This window comes from Panthera pardus, unplaced genomic scaffold, assembly GCF_024362965.1.
Source record: "Panthera pardus isolate Hobbes unplaced genomic scaffold, ASM2436296v1 HiC_scaffold_26, whole genome shotgun sequence".
Lineage (NCBI taxonomy): Eukaryota > Metazoa > Chordata > Mammalia > Carnivora > Felidae > Panthera > Panthera pardus.
Window position 1 is genome coordinate 433,011 of NW_026526832.1, and position 22,929 is coordinate 455,939.

General features: G+C 41.3%; 1 protein-coding gene across 1 annotated transcript in view; it reads left to right on the forward strand.

The window, feature by feature from the left end:
- Positions 1 to 22,929, forward strand: part of DNAH6 (dynein axonemal heavy chain 6) — a 241,924-nt gene that overhangs the window by 174,659 nt on the left and 44,336 nt on the right. Inside the window, exons 53-62 of the mRNA XM_053890890.1 lie at positions 204 to 327; positions 1,058 to 1,254; positions 2,226 to 2,429; positions 3,167 to 3,292; positions 4,999 to 5,163; positions 7,145 to 7,212; positions 9,412 to 9,592; positions 13,773 to 13,952; positions 15,703 to 15,936; positions 20,535 to 20,670. Coding sequence (XP_053746865.1) covers positions 204 to 327; positions 1,058 to 1,254; positions 2,226 to 2,429; positions 3,167 to 3,292; positions 4,999 to 5,163; positions 7,145 to 7,212; positions 9,412 to 9,592; positions 13,773 to 13,952; positions 15,703 to 15,936; positions 20,535 to 20,670 — 1,615 coding nt within the window. The remainder of the gene's footprint in view (positions 1 to 203; positions 328 to 1,057; positions 1,255 to 2,225; positions 2,430 to 3,166; positions 3,293 to 4,998; positions 5,164 to 7,144; positions 7,213 to 9,411; positions 9,593 to 13,772; positions 13,953 to 15,702; positions 15,937 to 20,534; positions 20,671 to 22,929) is intronic.

A 22,929-nucleotide genomic window follows, 5' to 3' on the forward strand; every position in this document is an offset into this window, starting at 1 on the left:
TTGGATTTTGGTTTGGTTCTGTTTACTTCCACTCATATATTTCGTTTTATATTTGTTTTAACTTTGTATACATATCAAATCTTTTGAGACACAAAAAAGAGAACACAAATCCTATTTTTTTAAGAATCTATTATAAATGGACAAATTTTACCTTCTTTGGAGACCTTGGATTTTCATTTTAAATATTTACTTAATTTTATTAGGCTGAACTTGATATCACAATGGCTACTCTGAGAGAAAAGCAAGCCTTGCTAAAAAAAGTGGAAGATCAAATACAGGCCTTACAAGACAAATATGACAAAGGGGTGAACGAGAAAGAAAGTCTGGGTAAGTAACATAAAATTTATGTTCGTCAGGAGATGCCTGCTTTTTTTATTTTTTAAAGAATCTTTTTTAATGTTTATATATTTTTGAGAGAGACAGAGGGCAAGCGGGGGAGAGGCAGAGAGAGACGGAGACACAGAATCCAAAGCGGGCTCCAGGCTCTGAGCTGTCAGCACAGAGCCTGACGCGGGGCTCAAACCCATGAGCCGCGAGATCACGACCTGAGCCGAAGTCAAGACACTTAACCGACTGAGCCACCCAGGCGTCCCAGGAAATGCCTGATTTTTAAAAATAGAAGGAGTTTTTGGGTAGTTAGATCTCAGCTTCCACCCAACATAGAGGACGTATTTGCCCTCGATGTACTGCATTGGCCCTTCTAGTGCAAAATTAGAAGAACTGCATATATTGTATCCGTTCAGCTCCTGTATGGAAGGCTTGTTGGGACATGTTACATTATAACACAAGCAACATATGAATTTGATCCTGAAGAGAAATACTACGCTGACACAGAGAGAGCCATCTTCAGCCAGAGTAATGGAGTAACGAAAAGGAGCTCTTTGCTTAGAAGAGGCAAACTTGGACTTGGCCCTGAAATGGAAAATAATGCTGAATTGGTGTGAGGTTTCATAGACATGTATTGACAATGCCACTATAAACAAAAGCAGGTGAATAAACATCTTATATTTTAGGAAAATACTGAATAACATAAGTTGATTTTCTTAAAATTTTCTAGCAAAAACTATGGCCCTGACAAAAGTACGTCTGATACGTGCAGGAAAGCTGACGGCTGCGCTAGAAGATGAGCAAGTTCGATGGGAAGAAAGCATCCAGAAATTCAATGAGGAGATATCAAATATCATTGGGAATGTGTTTATAGCAGCAGCTTGTGTAGCCTATTATGGGGCCTTCACAGCCCAGTATAGGCAATCGGTGAGTAAACTCCCTTTCTGGGAGGTGAGAAGCAGCTGAAACTGGCAGAGGCAGAGTTGGGGGGATCATTTTTCTGATTTTATAGGGGGCCCTCCACTGTGAAGTTTCTCCATGTTGGAAACTTACACACTCCACAGCCCTCCACCTCCCCCGTCAGCCAGCAATGGTTTACCCCTAGGATTTCCTGAACACATTCCTTCCTTTCCTTTTCTCCTTAGAAAGTTAGTCATCACTTCCTTAATAGCTCAAGAACCTGGGGGGAAAAGAGAGGGGCAGGGAGACACCTCCCTTCATGGTCAGAAGCAGCATGGAAAGTCAGCCAGGATGAAGTATTCTGAACGGGCACGACTGCTACAATGGGCTAGGCAATGGGAAGGAGCAGGAAACTAAATTATTTGGAGAGATTTTCAGGCCATGTTTATGAAATGCCTTCCTATAAAGGTTTCACCCTTGTCCATGGGTTCTAAAACCTAATCAGTGTAGGACCGTAGATTCCACAGGAGCTCAGGGGTCATCTGGTACCATGTGGGTGGTGCCAATGATGCTTTTCGACTGTCCCACTCATGGAAGGAGGTAGCATGCTAACAACCCTCTGCCCCATCTTCTAATTGCTAGTAGCATTATGATACTAGCCATTGTGATAACTCCAACTTTTTCACATGCTTTCAGACTCTCCCAAGGGGACAGTACACACCCCTGGTTGAAGACTACTGTGACAACATTTGTCGTTTATACCTGAGAAAACTGAGGTTCAGACAAGGGGAGTGACGTGCTCAAAGCCACAGCTAGTTTATGGTATAGTTCTAGGCCCCAGGTCTCCTGATTGTCGGTCTTCTTCTTGTGTCCTGTGCTTTGATGCCAGGATGCATGTGGAAACCGGTAGAACTTACTTTTAACCGTGACATGTTGTGTGTATCCTCATTTACTGAGTGTTCCTGACTCTGTACAAGTAACCTTTCTTCCTCCCACAGCTTATAGAATACTGGATCCAGGACTGTCTGTCTCTGGAGATCCCAATCAATCCTTCCTTCAGTCTCATTAACATTCTTGGTGATCCCTACAAAATACGGCAGTGGAACACTGATGGGCTGCCCCGTGACATGATATCAACAGAAAATGGCATTTTGGTTACTGAAGGGAGACGATGGCCTTTGATGATTGACCCCCAGGATCAGGTGTGTAACAAATGCTTCAGATGAAGAGCAGCCTCCCACCTCCGCTTAATGTTGTGCTATCTGTTCCAAATTCTAAAAGTGGACTTGAACACTCTTGCAAGATTTTGGGGGTTTAGATCTAGAAGGGAATTTGGAAGTCTTCAAGTCCAAGTTCCTCATCTTGGGTTGGCAGAGGGGAAGGGGAAGAGTCCAGCTGCTCTGCATACTTGATTTTGATTGGCTTTGTTTAGGGGGTTGAACATTCGTTTTCTGGTTTCTATGGGAGCAGAAATTCATTCCTATAGAGTCCTTGTTCCTAAGAGGTCTGAAGAATCAGAATGAAGGCAGGGTAGGATAGATTTTACTGCAAGCCTGCCTGGAATTTACAGAATCCCATTATCTGACTCCTAAGTCCATGGATCATACTGTTCTAAGTGGAGTTTAGGAAAGGGAACTGTTGTCAGAACAAGGAAGACAAGCTTGAATACCTCAGGGATGGACTTTTCCCCTAGATGTGTCTGTTCTTCATTTGTTCCAAATTTGAATGAAAGGAAGAGTCCAAAACACTGCAGTTTAAAGGGCATTTTTATTTGTAGGGGGCAGGATAGTATTTTTCTTTTCTTTTCTTTTCTTTTTTTTATCTTTCAAACCTGTTTCCAGGTTGAGCAAAATTTCTAAACTTTAGTCTAAAAGCTTCCGCTTTCTAGTCATTTATAAAACTCTAAGTCAAATATCCTGCTCTGTGCTTTCTCATACAGGCAAACCGTTGGATAAGGAACAAGGAAAGCAAAAGTGGTTTAAAGATCATTAAGCTTACGGATACTAATTTCTTGCGTACCCTTGAAAATTCAATCCGACTTGGTTTACCTGTCTTACTGGAAGAGGTTTGCTTTTCACTTTTCTTGGGTTAGTCCCCAACTTATAGACCATATCTGAAATCCTACACAGGTCACACTTGCATTGTCCTGGAAATGCCAGTCAGTTCCATTGGCAAATTGGTCAAACCAATTGCTTTGCCTACGAAACCACATACTATCACATGGGGACCAATCTGTTGACTGAATGATTTTTCTGATTCCAGACAATGTTTTGGTGTTAAGTGGGATGGGCTCTGTTTTCTGACACTGCTGATTCTTAAACCTCACTGCAGCCCTTGATGGTTGACTGCCATGGAAGTGTAACACAGTAATGCCATCAGGCCATCAGGGACTGTCCACCCACACACGCTGATGATGTGAAGCCAACAAAACACTCCAATGGGTGTAAATATCATTTTCTACCCTTCTGGCCTTGGCCAACACAGGAGGGTTCTGTAATGGGTCCTAGGCCCTCACTCAAACCCTGAAGTTACAGGGGAGGGCAAAGTCTCCCAAAATCGTTGATGCAGTTATGTTAGCCCCAAACTGGATTCTTAAACCCCAGTTTACCTGGTAACACAGGAAGCCCTTGGGGAATTTCTTCTCTCATGGCAAGGGACAAAAGACTTTCAATGATGTTCTGCCACTGAACAGCAGAGCCTTGTAACTGTAGCTGAGTGCTTTGGGGAGCAGGGGGTGGTCCCTTGGTCAGCACGCCAGCTAGAACAGGATACTCTGACCAGGCCCTTCCTGCTTTCTGTGACTTGGAATCATTAGCCTTATGCACCTAGCTGCTTTCTACATTTGTAAGGTGGAATATTCCAACTTTGTCTTCACCCCTCCGTGGGTGTGCAATCAGGTTAGCCGATCTCAACCAGCATTTTTTAATGAAATAGGATAGATTTTTAACAGCACAAAATTGTATCATGGGTAGTAAGGGAAATTTTATCTCATAAACTTTTGTTTTAAGAAAACGTACATCCTTGGGCATCATGTCACAGTATGAAATGGATTTGTTAACTGTGGATTACAATCAAATTTTGACAGCTCCTAGGCCATGGGCCCCTACCACATACATCCTGACATAAAGATGTTTGTCGTGGGGTCCGAGAGCAGTGTCTGCATGCCCAGGTTCTTACCAACCATCAAATCTGCTTTGAGGGAAAGAAAGTAACTATCATACAGAATAGAGGTCCACAAACTTTTTCTGTACAGAGCCAGACATTTTAGTTTTGGGGAGGTGGCCACATACAGTCTCTGCAAACATCATTCAAATAGTCTTCTTCATTTTGGTTTGGTTTTAGAGTTTTGTTTTTATAACCCTCTAACAGGGTGAAAATTTTTAGCTTAAGCGCCATTAAAAAACAAAAAACAAAAAAAAACAAAAAAAACAAGCCACAGAGGGTGAGATTTGGCCTGCGGGTGGTAGACTGCTATCTCTTGCCTTAGAACAGCCACAAAAGTGAACACATCATTTGTCTGGGTCCCGTGGAAGACCACCTGCAGAGACCCTCCTTTCTTGGATTCTTCCTTATGGGGATGAATGGCACAGTTAGTCTAAACAGCTGTATTGCCTTCACATGCTCTTACTTTCTTAGGCAAGCATACAGTAAGAAATATCTATCCGGCCCCTGGAAAGTGACTCATTCAAAGTAGATTTTGAGGCCTAAGGAACTTGGAAAGGTTGATGCCATCCATTTTAATGGCTTGTTTTTCGTGTTTTAACTTTTAAGCTTAGAGAAACCTTGGATCCAGCTCTAGAACCCATTCTTTTGAAGCAGACTTTCATGAGCGGTGGGCGGCTGCTCATTCGCCTCGGAGACTCAGACATTGACTACGACAAAAACTTCAGGTTCTACATGACAACCAAACTGCCAAATCCCCACTACCTGCCCGAGGTATGAGCTGCAGGTCTGGAATTCCCAGCCTGAGCGGACTATTATGTGTGATGGTGTCTGACATTTGCTGGGTCCTCCCAGCTCTGTCCTCCCCCTCTGCTCTGCCACTCCCCTTCCTTCCACTGTCCTCCACTCTTGCTTCCCTTCTGAGTCCTGATTCTGATTCCCGTTGCCCTTCTGCTCGCCATTCAGCTGGACTCAAGCTCTCCCCACCTGGTCCCTAGGCGCTGCTCCCCTGTCTGCCACCCTGCCCACTGCCCGGTGTGCTGCCCTCTGCACCTCTGCAGCACTGTCACCTTCTCCCTCCCTGCCCACAGCTGCTTGCACAACACAGGGAAGCATTGCCTTCTAACCATTCTTCTCCCTCCTTCAGCTCAAGGCCATTTGTGCCCCTCTTGTGGTGGCTCATAAATGAACCAGGGCTTCACTGAGAGTCTGTGGGGAGGGGGGACATGCCTGTGTTTACATGTGCAAATACCCTTGGCATAAAGCCCCAAATAAAGAAGTTGCCTGCTGGAAACATCTGGTGACTGGCACTTTGGAGAGTCAGGACTCAAACATCCAGGGTGTCTGTACTTAGAGTTCTGGAGCGGGCAGCATCTTGTCCTCCCTCATGCCCTTAGACCTTGAGGGGGTCTGTGTGCACTTCACTTCCATACAAACGTCCCTGAGCCACGACAGGATCCAGAAGTACCCTTACTCTGGTGCTGCAGAGCCCAAGGCAGCTGCAGCAGAAATGAAGACAGCTGGGCCTCCTCTCCCTTCCCACAAAGGGCTCCAAGGGCTCGCTCCACCCCTGCCACCCCTCCGCGCTGCCACAGCTCCAGGCACAGCCACACACGCTGCAGGGTCCCCCCCAGCCTGGTGCCTCTCCCCTTCTCCGACAGAGCAGTTAGGGAAGCAGCTTCACAAATGGGAACTTACTCCTTCACCCCGGTCCCCTAACAATAAAATCCTTGCATAAACCCTCCAGACAGTGCCATGTTCACCTCAGTTACTGAATTTGTCACAGCGGCCTGTTACTGAACACACTCAGGTGACATGAAACTGGCACACTTGTTGAGTAAGAGGAGGGAAATGCCGCCAAAAGCCCAGGTAGGCCTTTCCTTGTCAGCCTTGAGGGGTTTCATTCACACAGCTGCTGCCAGAGCCCGTGTCCCAGGTGCCACCGTAAAGTGCAGAGAAGCGACCACTGTGCCAACATACAGCCTCCGCACGCATTTAACTTTTGGGAGGGAGCATCGCACACCTTACCCAACACTAGCTCTGCGGCTCTGCGGCTGTGGGCCAGTGATCCCGTGTTCTGGAGCCCCAAGTGGAGAGAAAGCTTACTTCAGGATTTGCTTAGATTAGATAAGGATAGCATGTAACATACAGGACATTCAAACACTTTTTTTCTTTAGCTGTTAACTTACTCAAGTAATATTATAGCAATAATTTTTTATTGAAATGTTATGATGACATATAATGTGTAAAGCTCTATTTAATATCAATAATAGCTTCGTTTTAACAAGCACAAACTATGCACAAGTCACTACGACTAAGTGATTTTATTATCTCATTTGGTCTTCGCAGTTACCCTATGACTTGTAACTATTAGCATCCCACTTTTTAAATATTAGGAACCGAAGCTCAGCATGGATGAGCGGCTTGCCCAACACACACGAAAGGGGCACCCAGAATCAGAACCCAACCTTTCTAACCCTTTGCTGGCTCACCTTTCCTTAAAGCACTATGTAGGATTCTAAGATCTGTGGCCTGTGACGAACAAGACTGTCACTTACACTGCAGGGAAAACAGTATTAGGATTTTTGTAAGACACGATATGCTTGGTGGGTTTGTGGGTGGGTGGGTATGTTCACAGTTAGACCTGAGATACATCCAGTTGGGTAAAAATGGGCCATTTCCACTAAAGAAAGCACTTCTTATTTTATTTGTATGAATTTAAGCATTTTTATGTAAACCTATGCTTCTCTTCCAGGTATGCATTAAAGTCACCATCATCAATTTCACTGTAACCAAATCAGGTCTGGAGGATCAGCTGTTAAGGTAAAGAAAAAAGCGGGGGTGGGGGGAGCAAAGGTTTGCTAATATTTTGTAGAAATTTTGACAAAGAAAACATTTTAATGTGTGGAAGCAGCAGTCATGAGTCCTCAGTCATAAAGAGGGTAGGAAATGGCCAGGTTCTGTATCTCCTGTCACTTTTGCAGCTGCCACGCTTGTCCACAGTCTTCTCAAAGAGGTCAGGGAAGTGCCCCTAATTCTCAGCCACGGTTTGGGCCAGGCCTGCAGCCCAGCCCGGCCTCTTCTCCTCTGCTGGGCTTTCCAGTCCTGGACAAGTGAATGAAGTCAGTCGTCCTGTGGCTCCTAGAGATGCATTGCTCCGCACCTGTGGGGAAGAACGCTACTCCCAAATAGATCTTTCCTATTTTTACTTGTCTCTAGGTGTTTTCTTAGTGTACAGTTTTACCTGCATTTGTCCACCTCAAAAAAATGAAATACCCTCCTTCAGTGTATACTCTGTAATTCGTCTCCATTTCCCAAAAATGAGATTATGAATTATTGATTAATTATCAGAATTAGCCAAGAGGCTTAGGAGACAAAAAACATTTAATATTTATTGAAATAATAATATTGATATTACTTAACAATGAATTTTATATGTGTATATGAGGATATATGTGTATATATGTATGTGAGTGTGTGTGTGTGTGTGTGTGTGTGTGTGTATGTATACATACATTACAGGAAAATATAATTTGACCCATGTTCAAAAAAAAATCAAGTCAAATTCATCAAGTCAAGTCAAAATGGAGTCAAGCTGGCTGGCTCAGTCGGTTAAGCATCCGACTTTAGCTCAGGTCATGATCTCAAGATTTGTGGGTTCAAGCCCCACATCAAGCTCTGTGCTGACAGCTCAGAGCTCAGAGCCTGGAGCCTGCTTCAGATTCTGTGTCTCCTTCTCTGTCTGCTCCTCCCCTGCTTGCACTCTGTCTGTCTATCTCTCTCTCTCTCTCTCAAAAATAAACATACATTAAAAAAATTTTTTTTAAAAATGGAGTCAAGATCATCCTGATTGATTACTATTATCACTGAGTTTAAGTGTTGTTTTCCTTGTTTATTTTAAGAATTTATCCTGCCAACTGCTAACTTGCTTAACTTCTGCTAGGCAGACAAAGGGCATTTCACCATATTTTAAGGACATGTTATAAGGACATGGCTGAACACTCTCATACCAGTGTATTCCCATGAAAAGTTAAGCTTAGTTGCGTGACCAGCTGTCAGCACATTACTCTGTCTGAGACAAGCGAAGTGCTCAGAGAAGGGAAAATGATGAGACTTGGTCATGGAGTACAAAATCTCCAGGTTATATTGTATACCCCTCTCTTCTGAAAAAGTTATTTGAACAAATGAATTTGAGATGATTATTTCTTATGGTGTCCATATTGTAATTTTTAAAGTTTCTGAATTCAGTATGTACGTATCAAATGAACAGTGGGTTATTCTATGAGGCAGTTCATCCTAGTGGGTGATAGCATGTGCCCTGGAGTCAGCTAAGCCAGCTTCAAGCCCATCCCTGCCTCTCATACTCACATGACCTCAGAAAGTGACCCACTAGGGTCTGTTCCCTCATCTGCAAGCTGGGGTGGTAACCACAGTGCCTACCTCAAAGGAGCATTCAAAAGATTAAAAGAGAGAATCCACATAAAACTCTGAGCAGGGGGCCTGGCACATAGTGATGCTTAATGAAGATGAGCTCCTACAAACAGGGGGCTGGGAGCAAATTATGCATGGACAAATAAAGGGAGACATAAGTTCCCATGTCTGGGCAGGGGCAGAGCTGGAGGTAAGGCCCCTTTATTAGACACCATTAAGACTCGTTTCATGGAGGTGGTGAAATTTCAGCATCTCCCATAAAAAGAATATTCCAGGCACCATATTCAGCCTGGTACAAGCAAGCATTAGAAACAGAAATTGAATGATTAGAAAGATCATGCACTGAGCAGGTGAGAGATGAGCAGAAGCCATGGGGACTGTGGTAGGGTGTCAGTTTTGAAATACAAGCTAAAGAATCACAACTAACATGTTATTCAGTGAATAGCCACTGTATAAACCCAGCAAAAGAGGGGCCTTGTGCATTAGGACATGGCTAGTAGCATTAGTACTCAGCTAAGTAGCAAAGAAAAAGAGAAGCAACTTTAGGGCAATAATAAAGTCATAACTTAAGCATTCAAACCTTGGTTCCAGTGATGTGGTACGACTTGAGAAACCCGAGTTGGAAGAACAAAGAATCAAGCTCATTGTGAGAATAAACACTGATAAAAACCAGCTGAAAACTATCGAAGAGAAAATACTGAAAATGCTCTTTACATCTGAAGGAAATATTCTGGACAATGAAGAACTTATTGACACACTCCAGGATTCAAAGGCAAGTAAAATATTTTGAGTATTTATAGAAAGTGTCTTGGTTTTTTGGGTGCCTGGATGGCTCTGTCGGTTAACCATCCGACTTCAGCTCAGGTCATGATCTCGCGGTCCACGAGTTGGAGCCCTGCGTCGGGCTCTGAGCTGTCAGCACAGCTGCTTTGGATTCTGTCTCCCTCTCCCTCTGCTCCTCCCCGGCTCACACTCTGTCTCTCTCTGTCTCTCAAAAATAAATAAAAACATTTAAAAAAATGTGTTGCTGCAAAAGTTACACCTGCAGCTTTTGAGGATTCTGCAGTCTTTTCAGCAAGAATGGCAGCCGTACCTGGGCTGCTGGGGTAGCACCAGAGTGTGTCCCACTGGCAGGGTCCCTCACCCCCCAGTGGAAGAGGAGGGAAACTACACAATAGCTTCTCTCATCTTGTCTGCATTTTTAAAATAAAGCATGTAAAGAACCGGGACAAGGTGTAAATTGAAAGGAAAAACAATTATATTCACATTAATGTCACCCCTTCAGGAAGCCTCCCTGGTATCCCCAACTGGAATTAATCTCGTCCTCCTTAGAACACCAGTAGCGACTCATCCGACTCTCTTTTATAGCACTTGACACTGTTTACCTTATGTCACCATGATCTAATTACATGTCTCATCTCTCGTGTTAGGCTGTTCAATTTGGTGTCGAATCGGCAAACAGTTCAGCTTGATACTCCTTCTCCAAGGGCTCACCATGGTGCTTCGCGTATAACTGGTGTTCAGTAAAAATGTCTTGCTAGTAAGATGAAGTTCTACATTAAACGCATAATCTTGCACTGAATTGTTTGGCAGATTCAAACCACAATTTTAAAAGTATACTGAGAATATAGCCTGTAAAATGATTTTCATCCATTCGTGAGAAACAGAAAATAATTTACTTTAAAAAACCCTTTGACAGGGAGTACAGAAGGTACGTTCTTTGTCTTTCACTGACATCAGAAATGGTTTACTGCTTTACATCCTACAGTCTCTTTACGATCTCCGTATTCAAACAACAAACAAGTAATTCTGGCGCTCCCATTTCTTTCCTCTCTTTGTCAGTCTCTTTATCCTCTTGCCGTTCATTCTTCCTCGGGTTTTTAGCTTCTGGAAGTTGGTGGTTAACCCATTTATTTTTTGCCATCAAAACTTTACACACAAATTGCTTAAAGAATGTGCTATTTGTACAAGGTTTGTGATAGGATTCCCTGCCTTCTTGGTGTGCCCCACCACCACCCCCACCCCCCCACGACTTCCTCCATAAAGACAGCTACATTCATCTCTTTTTTGTTTTGGTTATTTGGAGTTTTACATCTTTTCCTCAAATAATAGACTCATATTGCTACTTCTTGAGTTTTTCTTTTATACATTCACGGTTGTCTATACCTCTACCACACCCATACCCCCCCCACAACCCTTTCCTCCCATCCCCCAGCCTCCCACCGTAGTTCTATCCTGATTATAGTTAAACATCCAATGTTTACATTGCCTAGAAATACGAAGTTCTGGCTGCGAGTATTGCAGGGGCTAAGGAGAGAAGGGCTAGGGCGTCACCCTTCAGCATGTATACACTTACCAAATCTCTGTTTTCATTGCGGAACCAGGGCCTCAATTGTGCCTGGCTTCCTTCCATCAAAAAATCCTCTCTTTTAGGGGTGCCTGGGTGGCTCAGTCAGTTAAGTGTCCGACTTCAGCTCAAGTCATGACCTCACCCTCTATGAGTTCAAGCCCCATGTCGGACTTTGAGTTGTCAGCACAGTCTGCTTCGGATTCTGTGTCTCTCTCTCTCTCTCTGCCCCCCCCCCCAAAATAAATAAACATCAAAAAAAAAATTTTGTTAAGCCTCTCTTTTAATTTCCCCAGGGATGAAACCTCTATTTTCCAGTCAGAGTGGGGTTAAGGGCAATCCCCTGACTGGTGGTGGGGAGATGACTTGGGAGTCTATCAACCAATGCTTATTTTAGGCCCTTCCCCCTTCCAGTGTTTGGACGCCTCTTAAGCCTTTGAAGGGGATTTGTATTTTACAAATTGAGTGACTTCTTGGCTTTCCCCTTTGCAGCCTAGGAAACTGTTTTCCTGGGTCTGCTAAGTCATTTACCATTCTACTCTCTGCTTTCTGGTTCTCAAATTGTATTGACATTTCCTCTTCCATTCTTCCTATCTTTGTGAGTTTGCACTGTTTTTAAAAATCCCTTTACTATAATTTTGTTGTGGTTTCAATAGGGAGTAAGGTAGATACATGTGTTCTGACTGCCTTCTTTCTCTGTAAGCTGGTTTCTTTCTGTGTCTGCAGGGAGCTGCCTTACAGATATCCTTTCTACAGGGCAGAGGTAGGACCGATTATTCCTGGGCCGCGTTTCCTGCCATTTCTTGCCTGTACTTTATACTCCCCTAACCTCCCAAAGCCCTCAATTTATTTCATTTTTTAAAGTTTGTTTATTATTCGTGTATTTTTAGTAATCTCTACACCCAACATGGGGCTCAAACCCATGAAGCCAAGATCAAAAGTCACATGCTCCCCCAACTGAGCCAGCCAGGCACCTCCCAGACCCTTCATTTTAAAATATGTATCATATTCCCTGATTACTGCTGAGACCTCAAGTCTCTTGGGCATAATACCTATAGGTAGTTACTAAACTCAACTGAAATATATACAAACAATTCTAATACTCTCTGGCAAAAAGAAGAAAATAGTCCACTTTGTTTTCTCTTTAGCCCTGGTGGAGTCTTCATTATCAGGGCCTCGAGCTCCCCCAAAAATAAAGAATTGTTTGCAGGTAGGTCTCCTTGATCCAACTGCTTCCATATCAACTTCCTTCTCTCTACTCATATGTAAATGTTCTAGTTGAATCCAGTACTGAGCTTGAGGCTTCCCATGCAGCCCTGCTCTTTCTTGTCCCCTCAGGTTCCTAAGGGGTCAACACAGAGAGAGAGTTTGAGCCTTTGGTTTCTGGAAAAAGCTGAGTCCCTCCCTTCCCTTTCCTGGAGGACAGGGGTGGACAGTCTAGAATTAATTTAGCCACTAGCCACATGTGGATATTGAGCCCCTGAAATGTTGCTAACCTGAATTAAGATGTGTTGTTACATACCAGATTTCGAAGACTTAATCTAAAAAAAAAAAAAAAAAAAAAAAGTAAAAATATCTCGGTAATTTTACATGGATTTTATGCTGCTATAATCAACATACTTTGGGTTATATTGGGCTAAATAAAATTATTGTTAAAATACATTTCACTTGTTTCTTTTTACTTTTAATAAACTGAGAAAAGACAGAATTATATATGTGGCTCACATTAGGTTTCCGTTGGGCAGTGGGGTCTAGACAGAAAGCCTGTTAGACCCCCTTTTAGCTCTCCTGTCAATAGAGCAAATACTAAACAGCAGTTCGCATAGTGATTTTTCTAGTCCCTGCCCTAGACTCTGACTTTCTAGACACAAACCTCCCAACCCAGGGATATCCACAGCTGAAAAAAATGGGGGTTGAGAGAAGACGACAAAGACAGATAGCAATATAGAGAGACCGAGGGAGACAGAGAAGGGAATCTTAGAAAACCCATTGGCCAAAAGGCTCTCCAGAACCACTAACCTGAAACAGAACAGCAAAGAACAGCAAAGACCTTGAAAATATCTCCAACTTACTTAGGTTATAATCCTTCGCAAACAACAGCTACTATCCCCAGGTTTCCTTATGTTCCTCACACCTGTGAACACTAGGGAAAGAAAGAATGCTAGTCTTCCTTGTTATTCCAGAATGGGATATGACACCACTTCCTTCCAGCCTCTCTCCACCCCCCTCTTTGGGGCAGTTTCATGGATGCCCCTTCTCCCCTCATACCTTCTTCTGTTATGTGAACCCTGCATCATTTCAGGACTGCTCAGGGGGAAATCAGGAAGCATCTGGGAGTACTCTGTCAGGTGTCCCTTTCAGAAACACGTCAGATTTGAATCTCAGAGAAGTGCTGCTCTGGTTTTGTCAGCTGTTCCCATTTGCCTACCCCCCTCTCTGGAAGGACAGTGGTTAGCTTGGTCCTGAGATTCAGTTATTCTATTATTGTAATCACTAAGTCACCATATCCTTATTTCTGTCCTAGACCTAATTGGGTATATGCCAAAAATCCCACCATTTTTTTAAAAAATGGAACCTAAGAACTTGTTTTTGTATCTTTATTCAGATCACTTCAGGTGCCATTAAAATCAGGCTAAAGGAAGCTGAGTCCACTGAGCTGATGATAAATGTTGCTCGTGAGAAGTATCGTCCAGTAGCCACTCAAGGCTCTGTTATGTACTTTGTTATTGCAAGCCTCTCAGAAATAGATCCTATGTATCAGTATTCATTAAAATATTTTAAACAGGTAAGTACATTGTTTTGTCCATGAAATCTATGTCTTTGGTTTCCCTTTAAATCCCATTGAGTTACGTTTTTGACTCAGACAAATCATGAGTCTATTTATCAGGTAAAACCCTCTAGGAGTTTGGGTTCAGTCTTTTGGTTCAAGAGCAACCCACCTGCCATGTCTTCTCAACACTCAAGTGCTCAGCATGCACAGAAAACTGTAGAGGAAGAAAGGAAAGATTTACTCTTGACCTCCTCGACTAACCCATTTAGACTCTGCTTGTCAGTGGGAAGGGTAGCAAAAAATTTGCACCAGTCTTTTACCGAAAACATTCGCTATGTCTTATTTGGCAGTTCCTCCACATTGCCTTGGGTGGTGGGTTTCTCTAACCTACTGGTCTCTGACCTCCCAGAAGGCAGAAATGAAGCCTCAGCCATCCCTGCCTCCCCACCGTGCTGCTACGTAATTAGTGTTTCATGAATAAAGAGTCTGTTTCCATCCCTCCATAAAAGAGCAGTTGAATTTTTATGACATTAGACCGAACTTGGTTTTGCCTCTAAGTGTCTAATTCAGGTTATAGTTAAGGGTCCAGCAGCAAGAGGAGCTGCAGGAGAGAATGGAAATGAATAATTGGAAGAAATGAGAGGCATGTTGTTTAGACGCGCCTGGGCTCTCTTCCCACAAGATGTGCATTTGCTTTAGCAGCCTTAAAAACCATTTGTTCTGGGGTCAGATCTCAGCTTCTAAAGACAGGGCTTTGCTGTTCTCATGTCTCTGCTTCCTTCCTTTCGTTGGCAGGTATTAAACTAAGCAAGGTCACAGGATGAGAAAATCCTTGAATTCCACCTAAATGACTTTCATAATGGTTTTGGAGGTTTTGGAATTCATGCTTTTCAAGGTTTTAAAATCTCCTTCAGGAAATAAAAATGAAGATGCTCTGAGAATATCTCAGGCTGACAGAAAAAGGGCTATGGGATGAATCATCAATGCACTGGGGTTTTTCTGTTTAGAAGGGAAACTAGAGACCCTAAACATATTTGTACGTGACCAAACTGGCCTGGGCATCATCTCCCAAAGCCATTCATAACTGCATGTCACGTTGAAATTATTTAGGGTGTATCAAGATTCACTGTGTTTTATTTTGGCACTAAACATCACATCTCCACTGGATTTTAACTTCTCTGTTTCTCATTATGTTGTTAAAGAAAGCTCCATCCTCTTTTCTTCTAAGTGTTTTACGGTAACAACTCCGTTCCCCTTTGTCGACCAAACTTTGGGGAGAGTTAACAAGGGCTTTCCCTTAAATTTCAGAGAAGATTCTAGCACATTCTTCCCACATCCTAACAATTATGTTGGAGAAGTGCCAAGAAGTGCACATGACCTTCCCTTGCCCTTACATCTCTCACCCCAAAATGATTATCAAATTTGAGTTAAGGACATGAAAAAACTGGTTCTGCCAGCTCACCTCCATTTTCCAGTTTTCTGCCTCACATCAAGATGATGCCTTTTTGAATATTGTTAGGTGTTTGGCAGTGGTTCATTGCTGAAAGATGGGGTGGGGGGAACAAAGGAGAATGCAGAAAATAAATATCACTTATCAATTTGGGATGAATTCTGGCTTTTTCATAGTACATTATTCGTCTCCTGTGCTGCTACTGACTCACAAAATACAGGGCCAAGAAGGGCGGGAGTGAGGAGCAGGGATTTTTTTTTTCTTTACAGGAATTGAATTAAATCCAAGACATTGATAGAGCTCTCTTTCACACAGTTGTTCAATACAACAATTGAAACATCTGTAAAGTCAGACGATCTAGAGCAGCGCATGGAAATACTCCTGGAACAAACGCTTCTAACCGCTTACGTCAATGTTTCCAGAGGACTCTTTGAGCAACATAAACTCATCTACAGCTTTATGCTGTGTGTAGAGATCATGCGTCAGCAAGAAAGCCTAACTGATGCCGAGTGGAATTTCTTTCTCCGAGGTTCTGCAGGATTAGAAAAGGTATGTGTTTCACGTTTGGATTGTAAATGTTATTCTAAATGGAGCCCACAAGCACCTACCAATGCTCTGTAGTGGCTGAAGGTTATACATTTGGTTGTGTGGCCCAGCAATGTGGGCACTGAGGGTCTAATGGGCCAGGCTGTCACTCAGCAATGTCTATGCAATTTCTATGCAGCAGTGTCCTGGGATGCGGGGAGTAACCAATGAACTAGTAGATGTGATCATGTTTTGAAAAGTTGACCATCTTACAAATATGAAGAGTTAAAATTCAATAATGTTGTAACTCATAGATTTGGAAATACTGTTTGGGCAATCATGACTCTCTCTTCCTTGGACACAGCTTTCATTAAAAAGCACAGGACGTAATATAACTGGACTGTCACCTGCAATACCGTAATACGAGTTCTGCTGCACTTGCCTTCTTTGCATTCATCTTTCTATGGAACTTTCTCCAGCCCCTTCAGCTGGACTATGTCACCTCCGTACTACAGACCTGGTCAGCCACAGAAGTGAGCCATGCCCCCGCAACTCTTGACTGAAGTTCCATCTTAACCCCACTTTAAATTCTTGGCTCTATCCTCCCAATCTTGAGCCCCACCCTTGGTCCCTGCAGACATGACATCTGCACCTGTTTGCCAGTGTTTGAGCCTCAGTGTATTGATGGGAGGTTGAACTTCATGCTTTTTTTATTTGACTTTCAGTGCCCTATGCTCCCAGGACAAACCCAGACCTTCAGCTCAGGTCATGATCTCATGGTTCATAGGTTCAAGCCCCAGGCTCAGTGCAGGGCCTGCCTGGGATTCTCTCTCCCTCTCTCTCTGCCCCTCCTTTGCTTATGCACTCTCTCTCTCAAATTAAATAAATAAAAATCTTTAAAAAAGATTCTCTCTCTCTCTCTCTCTCTCTCTCTCTGTCTCTCCCTCTCCCTCTGCCCCTCTCCCCCACTCATGCTCTCTCTCTCTAAAGTAAAAGAAAGACAAAAACACAAAACTTAAAATTAGAAATCATCTTAAGAAACTTCTCAAAAGTTTTTTATTAAACTTTCTTTTCCTCTACCACGAGGAAATTAGAATGATTCTTGACTGATTTTTTTTTTTTAGAAATGTGTTTGGAGGACATCTTTTATCTAGTCACTTTATTTAGTTACTCATATTTTAATACTAGTATTTCCCATTTTTATCATAAATGCTATATATCAATAAAATCAATAGAATACAAAAGCAAACTACATGATCATCTTAGTAGACACAGAATAAAGCATTTGACAAAACCCAATATCTTTTTATCATAAAAACACTCAACAAACTATTAATGGAAGAGAACTCCCTCAACTAGGTAAAGGGCATGGACCAAAACCAACACTAACAACATACTTAATGGTGGAAGCCTGGATGCATTCTCCCTAGGATCAGAAACAACACAAGGATATCTGCTCTAACCACTTCTTCTCAACATTGTACTGGTGATTCTTGCCAATTAGGCGAGTAAATGAAATAAAAGGCATCCAGATTAGAAAGGAAGAGGTAAAAATATATCTATTTACAGATGACATGATTTTGTATATAGAAAATACTAAGGAACCTGCTTAAAAAAAGACTGAAGTATTAGAATTAATAAATGAGTTCAGGAAGGTTGCAGGATACAAGATCAACATACAAATAAATTTGTATTTCTTGTATATGCTTGCAATGAACAATATGAAAAATGAAATTAGGAAAAAAGTCAATTTATAATAGCAACCGAAAGAATAAAATACTTAGAAATAAATTTAACAAAAGAAGTTCAAACTTATGCTCTGAACTACAAAACATGTTGAAAGACCTTAGAGGACCTAAATAAGTGGGAAAATTCCTACATTCGTGAATTGGAGACATAATACGGTTAGGATGGCAACATTCCCCAAAATGATCTACAGATTCAGTGCAATCCGCATCAGAATCCCAACTGACTTCTGTGCAAAAATTGACAAGCTTATTGTAAAGCTCATATGGAATTACAAAGGATCCAGATCCCAAAGCTTACTGCAAAGCGGCAATAACCAAGACTGTATGACACCAGCACAAAGATGGACAAATGGATAAATGAAATCAAATTTGAGAGTCCAGAAATAAAACCATGTGTCTGTAGTCGCTGATTTTTGGCAAGGGTGCCAAGCCAATTCATTGGGAAAAGAAGTCTTTTCAACAAATGGTGTGGGCCAACTGGACAGCCACATGCAAAATAGTGAAACTGGACCCTTAAATCACACCATATATAACTTGAAACATACCAAAACCCTAAATGTAATAACCAAAACTCTTGTAAGAGGACGTAGGAGTAAATTTTCATAACTGCATATTTCACAATGGATCCTTAGATCTGATATCAAAAACATGAGCACAAAAAGAAAAAAATAGGTAAATTGGACTTTATCAAAAATAAACATGCTTTTGTTTCAAAGGACACTATTAGAAAAATGAAAACACTGGGGCACCTGGGTGGCTTAGTTGGTTAAGTGCCAGACTTCAGCTCAAGTCATGATCTCGCGGTCCGTGAGTTCGAGCCCCGCGTCGGGCTCTGCGCTGACAGCTCAGAGTCTGGAGCCTGCTTCAGATTCTGTCTCCCTCTCTCTCTGCCCCTCCCCCACTTATGCTCTGCCTTTCTCTCAGAAATAAATAAACATTAAAAAAATGAAAAAAAAAAATGAAAAGACAACCCCACAGTGTGGGAGAAAATACTTGCAAATCATAGCCGATAAAGGATTTGTATCTAGAATACATAAAGAACTCTTACATCTCCACAATAAAAAGACAAATGACCCAATTTAAAAATAGGCAAAGGACCTGAATAAATATTTCTCCAAGGAAGATATACATAAGCATGTGAAAAGATGTTCAACATCATTATTCATCAGGGAAATGCAAATCAAAACCTTAAGGACATACCATTCATCCACACTAGAATGGCTGGAATCAAAAAGACAGATAATAGCAAGTGTCGGTGAGGATGTGGAAAAACCCTCATACACCGCTGCCTGGAGTCAAAACTGGTGCAGCTGCTTTGGAAAACAGTCTGGGAGCTCCTCAGACAAAACATAGAATTAGTGTATAATCCAGCAGTTCAACTCCTGGGTATGTATGAGAAATGAAAACATGTCCACACAAAAAACTTAGACGTGAATATTCATAGCAGCATTATTCATAGTAGCCAAGAAGGTGGAAATAACCCAAATGTCCATCACCTGGTGAGTGAATAAACAAAATGTGGTCTATTCATAACAACAGAATATTACTTGGTCATAAAGAGGAATGAAGTACTGACACAAACCATGACATGAGTAAAATCTTCAAGACACTAAACTAATAAGCAAAAGAAGTCAGTCACAAAATACCACATGTTATAAAATTTGATTTATATGAAGTGTCCAGAACAGGCAAATCTATAGAGACAGAAAGCAGTTTAGTGGTTGTTTAGGCTGGGGCCAGGGGCAGATAGAAGGGTAATAGCTAAAGAATACCTGGGGTTTTTTTTGAAGAGATGAAATGTTGTAAAATTCACTGTGGTGATGGTTGCACCAACCTGTGAATTTACTAAAATACATGGGATTGTATGCTCTAAATGAGTGAATTGTATCTCAATAAAGCTACTTAAAAATGTAGTATAGGGGCACCTGGGTGGCTTAGTTGGTTAAACGTCCCAACTGTTGATTTCGTCTCAGGTCATGATCTCACGGTTCATGAGTTCAAGCCCCATATTGGGCTCTGCACTGACAGTGCAGAGCCTGCTTGGGATTCTCTCTCTCTCCCTCTCTCTCTCTGCCCCTCCCCTGCTCTCTCGCTCTCTCTCTCAAAAATAAATAAATAAACTTATTTTAAAATGTAGTATAGAACCTCAGGCGAATGTTCATGAATTTTCAAAGAATTAGTTTCAGTCTATAATCACAGCTGTTTCTCTCTTTTAAAACTGCTTACCCACCTTCAGGATAAAATTAAATTAAATTAAAGTAAAGTAAAGTAAAATAAAACAAAGTGAAATAAAATAAAACAAAACAAAATAAAATAAAATAAAATAAAACTGCTTACCCACCTTCAGGGAATACTTCCAGATGGCATAATACCTTTCCCAGAAGTTTCTAGGGATATAGGAAATAATAATTGGACATAACATACACTCAGCCCTGCTGAAATGAGATCATCACCTGTCTTGCTACTGATATTGCTATACTACTCAGCTTTCCCCATCTCCTAGAGGTGAGAACATCTGGGAATCAGATCTGAAAACTAGTCTTGAGGGGAATAAAATCATAATATTTGGGGAGTGGGGAGAGACTGGTGCAACATGTTGGGGAACAGGCTAGAAGTCGACTTCACAGATTTAATTTTAACCCTTCACCAGATCAACTGCTTCTTGTAAATGTCAACCTGGAAAGCTTTCCCCAGCTGCACTTCTGGGCAAAGGTGTACAGGTAGAATTGATTCAGCACCTATTACTACTTGGCCTCAGCAAATGGTTATTTTTAACATGCAACTGAAGCTTGCTTTTTCACTTGGACAAGGTGAAAGTATATTTTGTGGTTGTCTTTGTGACTTATTACTCATTTTCATTCTGTCTTCTAATAGGAACGCCCACCTAAGCCTGAAGTTCCCTGGCTGCATAATGCCATGTGGTTCGCATGCTGTGACTTAGAAGAATCATTTCCAGTTTTTAAAGGACTTACACAATACATACTGTTACATCCTATTTCCATACGAATAGGTAATATGTCAAAAAGGATCTGCTATAAAGGGATTGTAAACAAGCTTGTGAATCTTTTTTTTTTTTTTGAGGCATTCTTTTATTTTATTTTATTTTATTTTATTTTATTTATTTATTTATTTATTTATTTATTTATTTATTTATTTATTTTGAGAGAGTGTAAGAGAGAGCCTGCGCGCACAGGGGATGGGCAGAGGGAGTGAATCCCAAGCAGAAGACATGCTGTCAGCCCAGAGCCCAGTGCGAGCTGGAACCCACGAACTGTGAGATCACGACCTGAGTGGAAACCAAGAGTGCGACACTTAAGCTGCTGAGCCACCCAGGCACCCTAGGCTCGTGAATCTTAACTTTGATGTTTCCTTTAATCTCTTCTGCTATATCAATATTTTTCACTAGGAAATTTCTTCATTATTAAGAAATTGTGAAGTATTTGCTCTCCCAGTTGAATGTTTGAGTTCAATGCTTGGCGCATGAATTTTCAATATTTTATATTTACTATTATACCGATTTAAAAGGGATATACTTACCTCTAAGAATTGCCTTAGCTGCACCCCATAGGGTTTTTTTTTTTTAACTTTTTATTGAAGGATGACATACATATGGAAAAGTGCACAAATCAAAATTGTACAACTAGATATTATCAAAAATTAACTGTACTTATGAGCCCAAATCAAGAACTAAAATAATACCAGACTCCCATTATCCTTTCATACTCCCTCACAGGATCCTTTCCCTCTTCCCCAGAAGTAATGCTTGCTCTGAATTATAATATTCTATGTTAATTTTTCTCACAAGTTTTAATATGCAGCCCTTTCAATTTTAAAAGTACACATTTTATGTTAACTAAAATTTAAATCATAAAAAAAAGAATAAATAAAAAGGATGATTAGAAAAGCCCTGAAAAAAAGAAAAGTACATTTTTTTTAGTTTGAAAGCATTTAGGATCTGGAGGAGCTATCTTTGTATTGTTTATAACATAATTATGTTATAGAAATTGGGGCGTCTGGGTGGCTCAGTCATTTGAGCATCTATCTGACTCTTGATTTCACTATGATTCCCAGTTTCTCTTTGAAATTCCAGAATTTTTCCCATCATATCTTGTGAAACTATGCTGTTCATTATGACTAGGCTTAGGATTATTATCTTCCTAGTAAATTATTCCTTTTTTGAATAATATGCCCTTTACTCTAAATAGTTCTTTTTTGCCTTAAAATATATTTTCTAATGTTAATGTAATTAAAGTGCAATTATCTTGGTTAGGGCTCTGCCTCTATATATTTCTATACTCTTAATTTTAACTCTTTTGTGTCATCATCATGTTTTTGGTGTATGTTAAGTGGAATTTTGTTGTTTTGAGCAGTATGAGAGTCTCTCTTTTCTAACAGGAAAGTTTTAATTCAATGATATTTATTACAATAATTGCTCCATTTCAAGGGCTCTCAACTGGGGAATATTTTGTCTCCCAGAGGACATTTGTCAATGTCTGGAGGCATTTTGGTTGTCACAACTTGTATGGTGCTACTGGCATCTAGTAGGTAGAAACCAAGAATGTGGCTAAACATTCTGCAATGCTCAGAACAATCCTCCAGAAGAAGTAACCACTTGCCCCAAAATGTCCATAGTGGTGAGACTGAGAAATCCTGATTCTGTTCAGACTTACTTCTATCACCTTATTTTTTTTTTAATTTTTTTTTAACATTTATTTATTTTTGAGACAGAGAGAGACAGAGCATGAACAGGGGAGGGGCAGAGAGAGAGGGAGACACAGAATCGGAAGCAGCCTCCAGGCTCTGAGCCGTCAGCCCAGAGCCCGACGCGGGGCTCGAACTCACGGGACCTGTGAGATCGTGACCTGAGCCAAAGTCGGACGCTCAACCGACCGAGCCACCCAGGCGCCCCTCTATCACCTTATTTTGTGGGGATTTTTTTTTTCTTGGCAGCCTTTTTCTTTGTTTCATTTGTTTTCTTCTTTCTTGCCTTCAGGTGGCTTATCCATTCTTTTATTTACCCCATACTTATTTGAAGTTCTGTGTTCTATTTCTACCCTTTGATAATCACTCTTCTACTTGTAATATGAATATTTATTTAACCAGTAAGTGTAATGATTTAAAATGTACATGGACCAGAACTTCTGGAATCCTAATGTACTTGTTTGATTTCTAAATAAAGACTAGAAAAAAATGAAATGCTCTTCAATAAATGCATCAAATAGAAATTATGTTTCTATATTGAGGACCAGTTAAACAAGACACCTAGAGA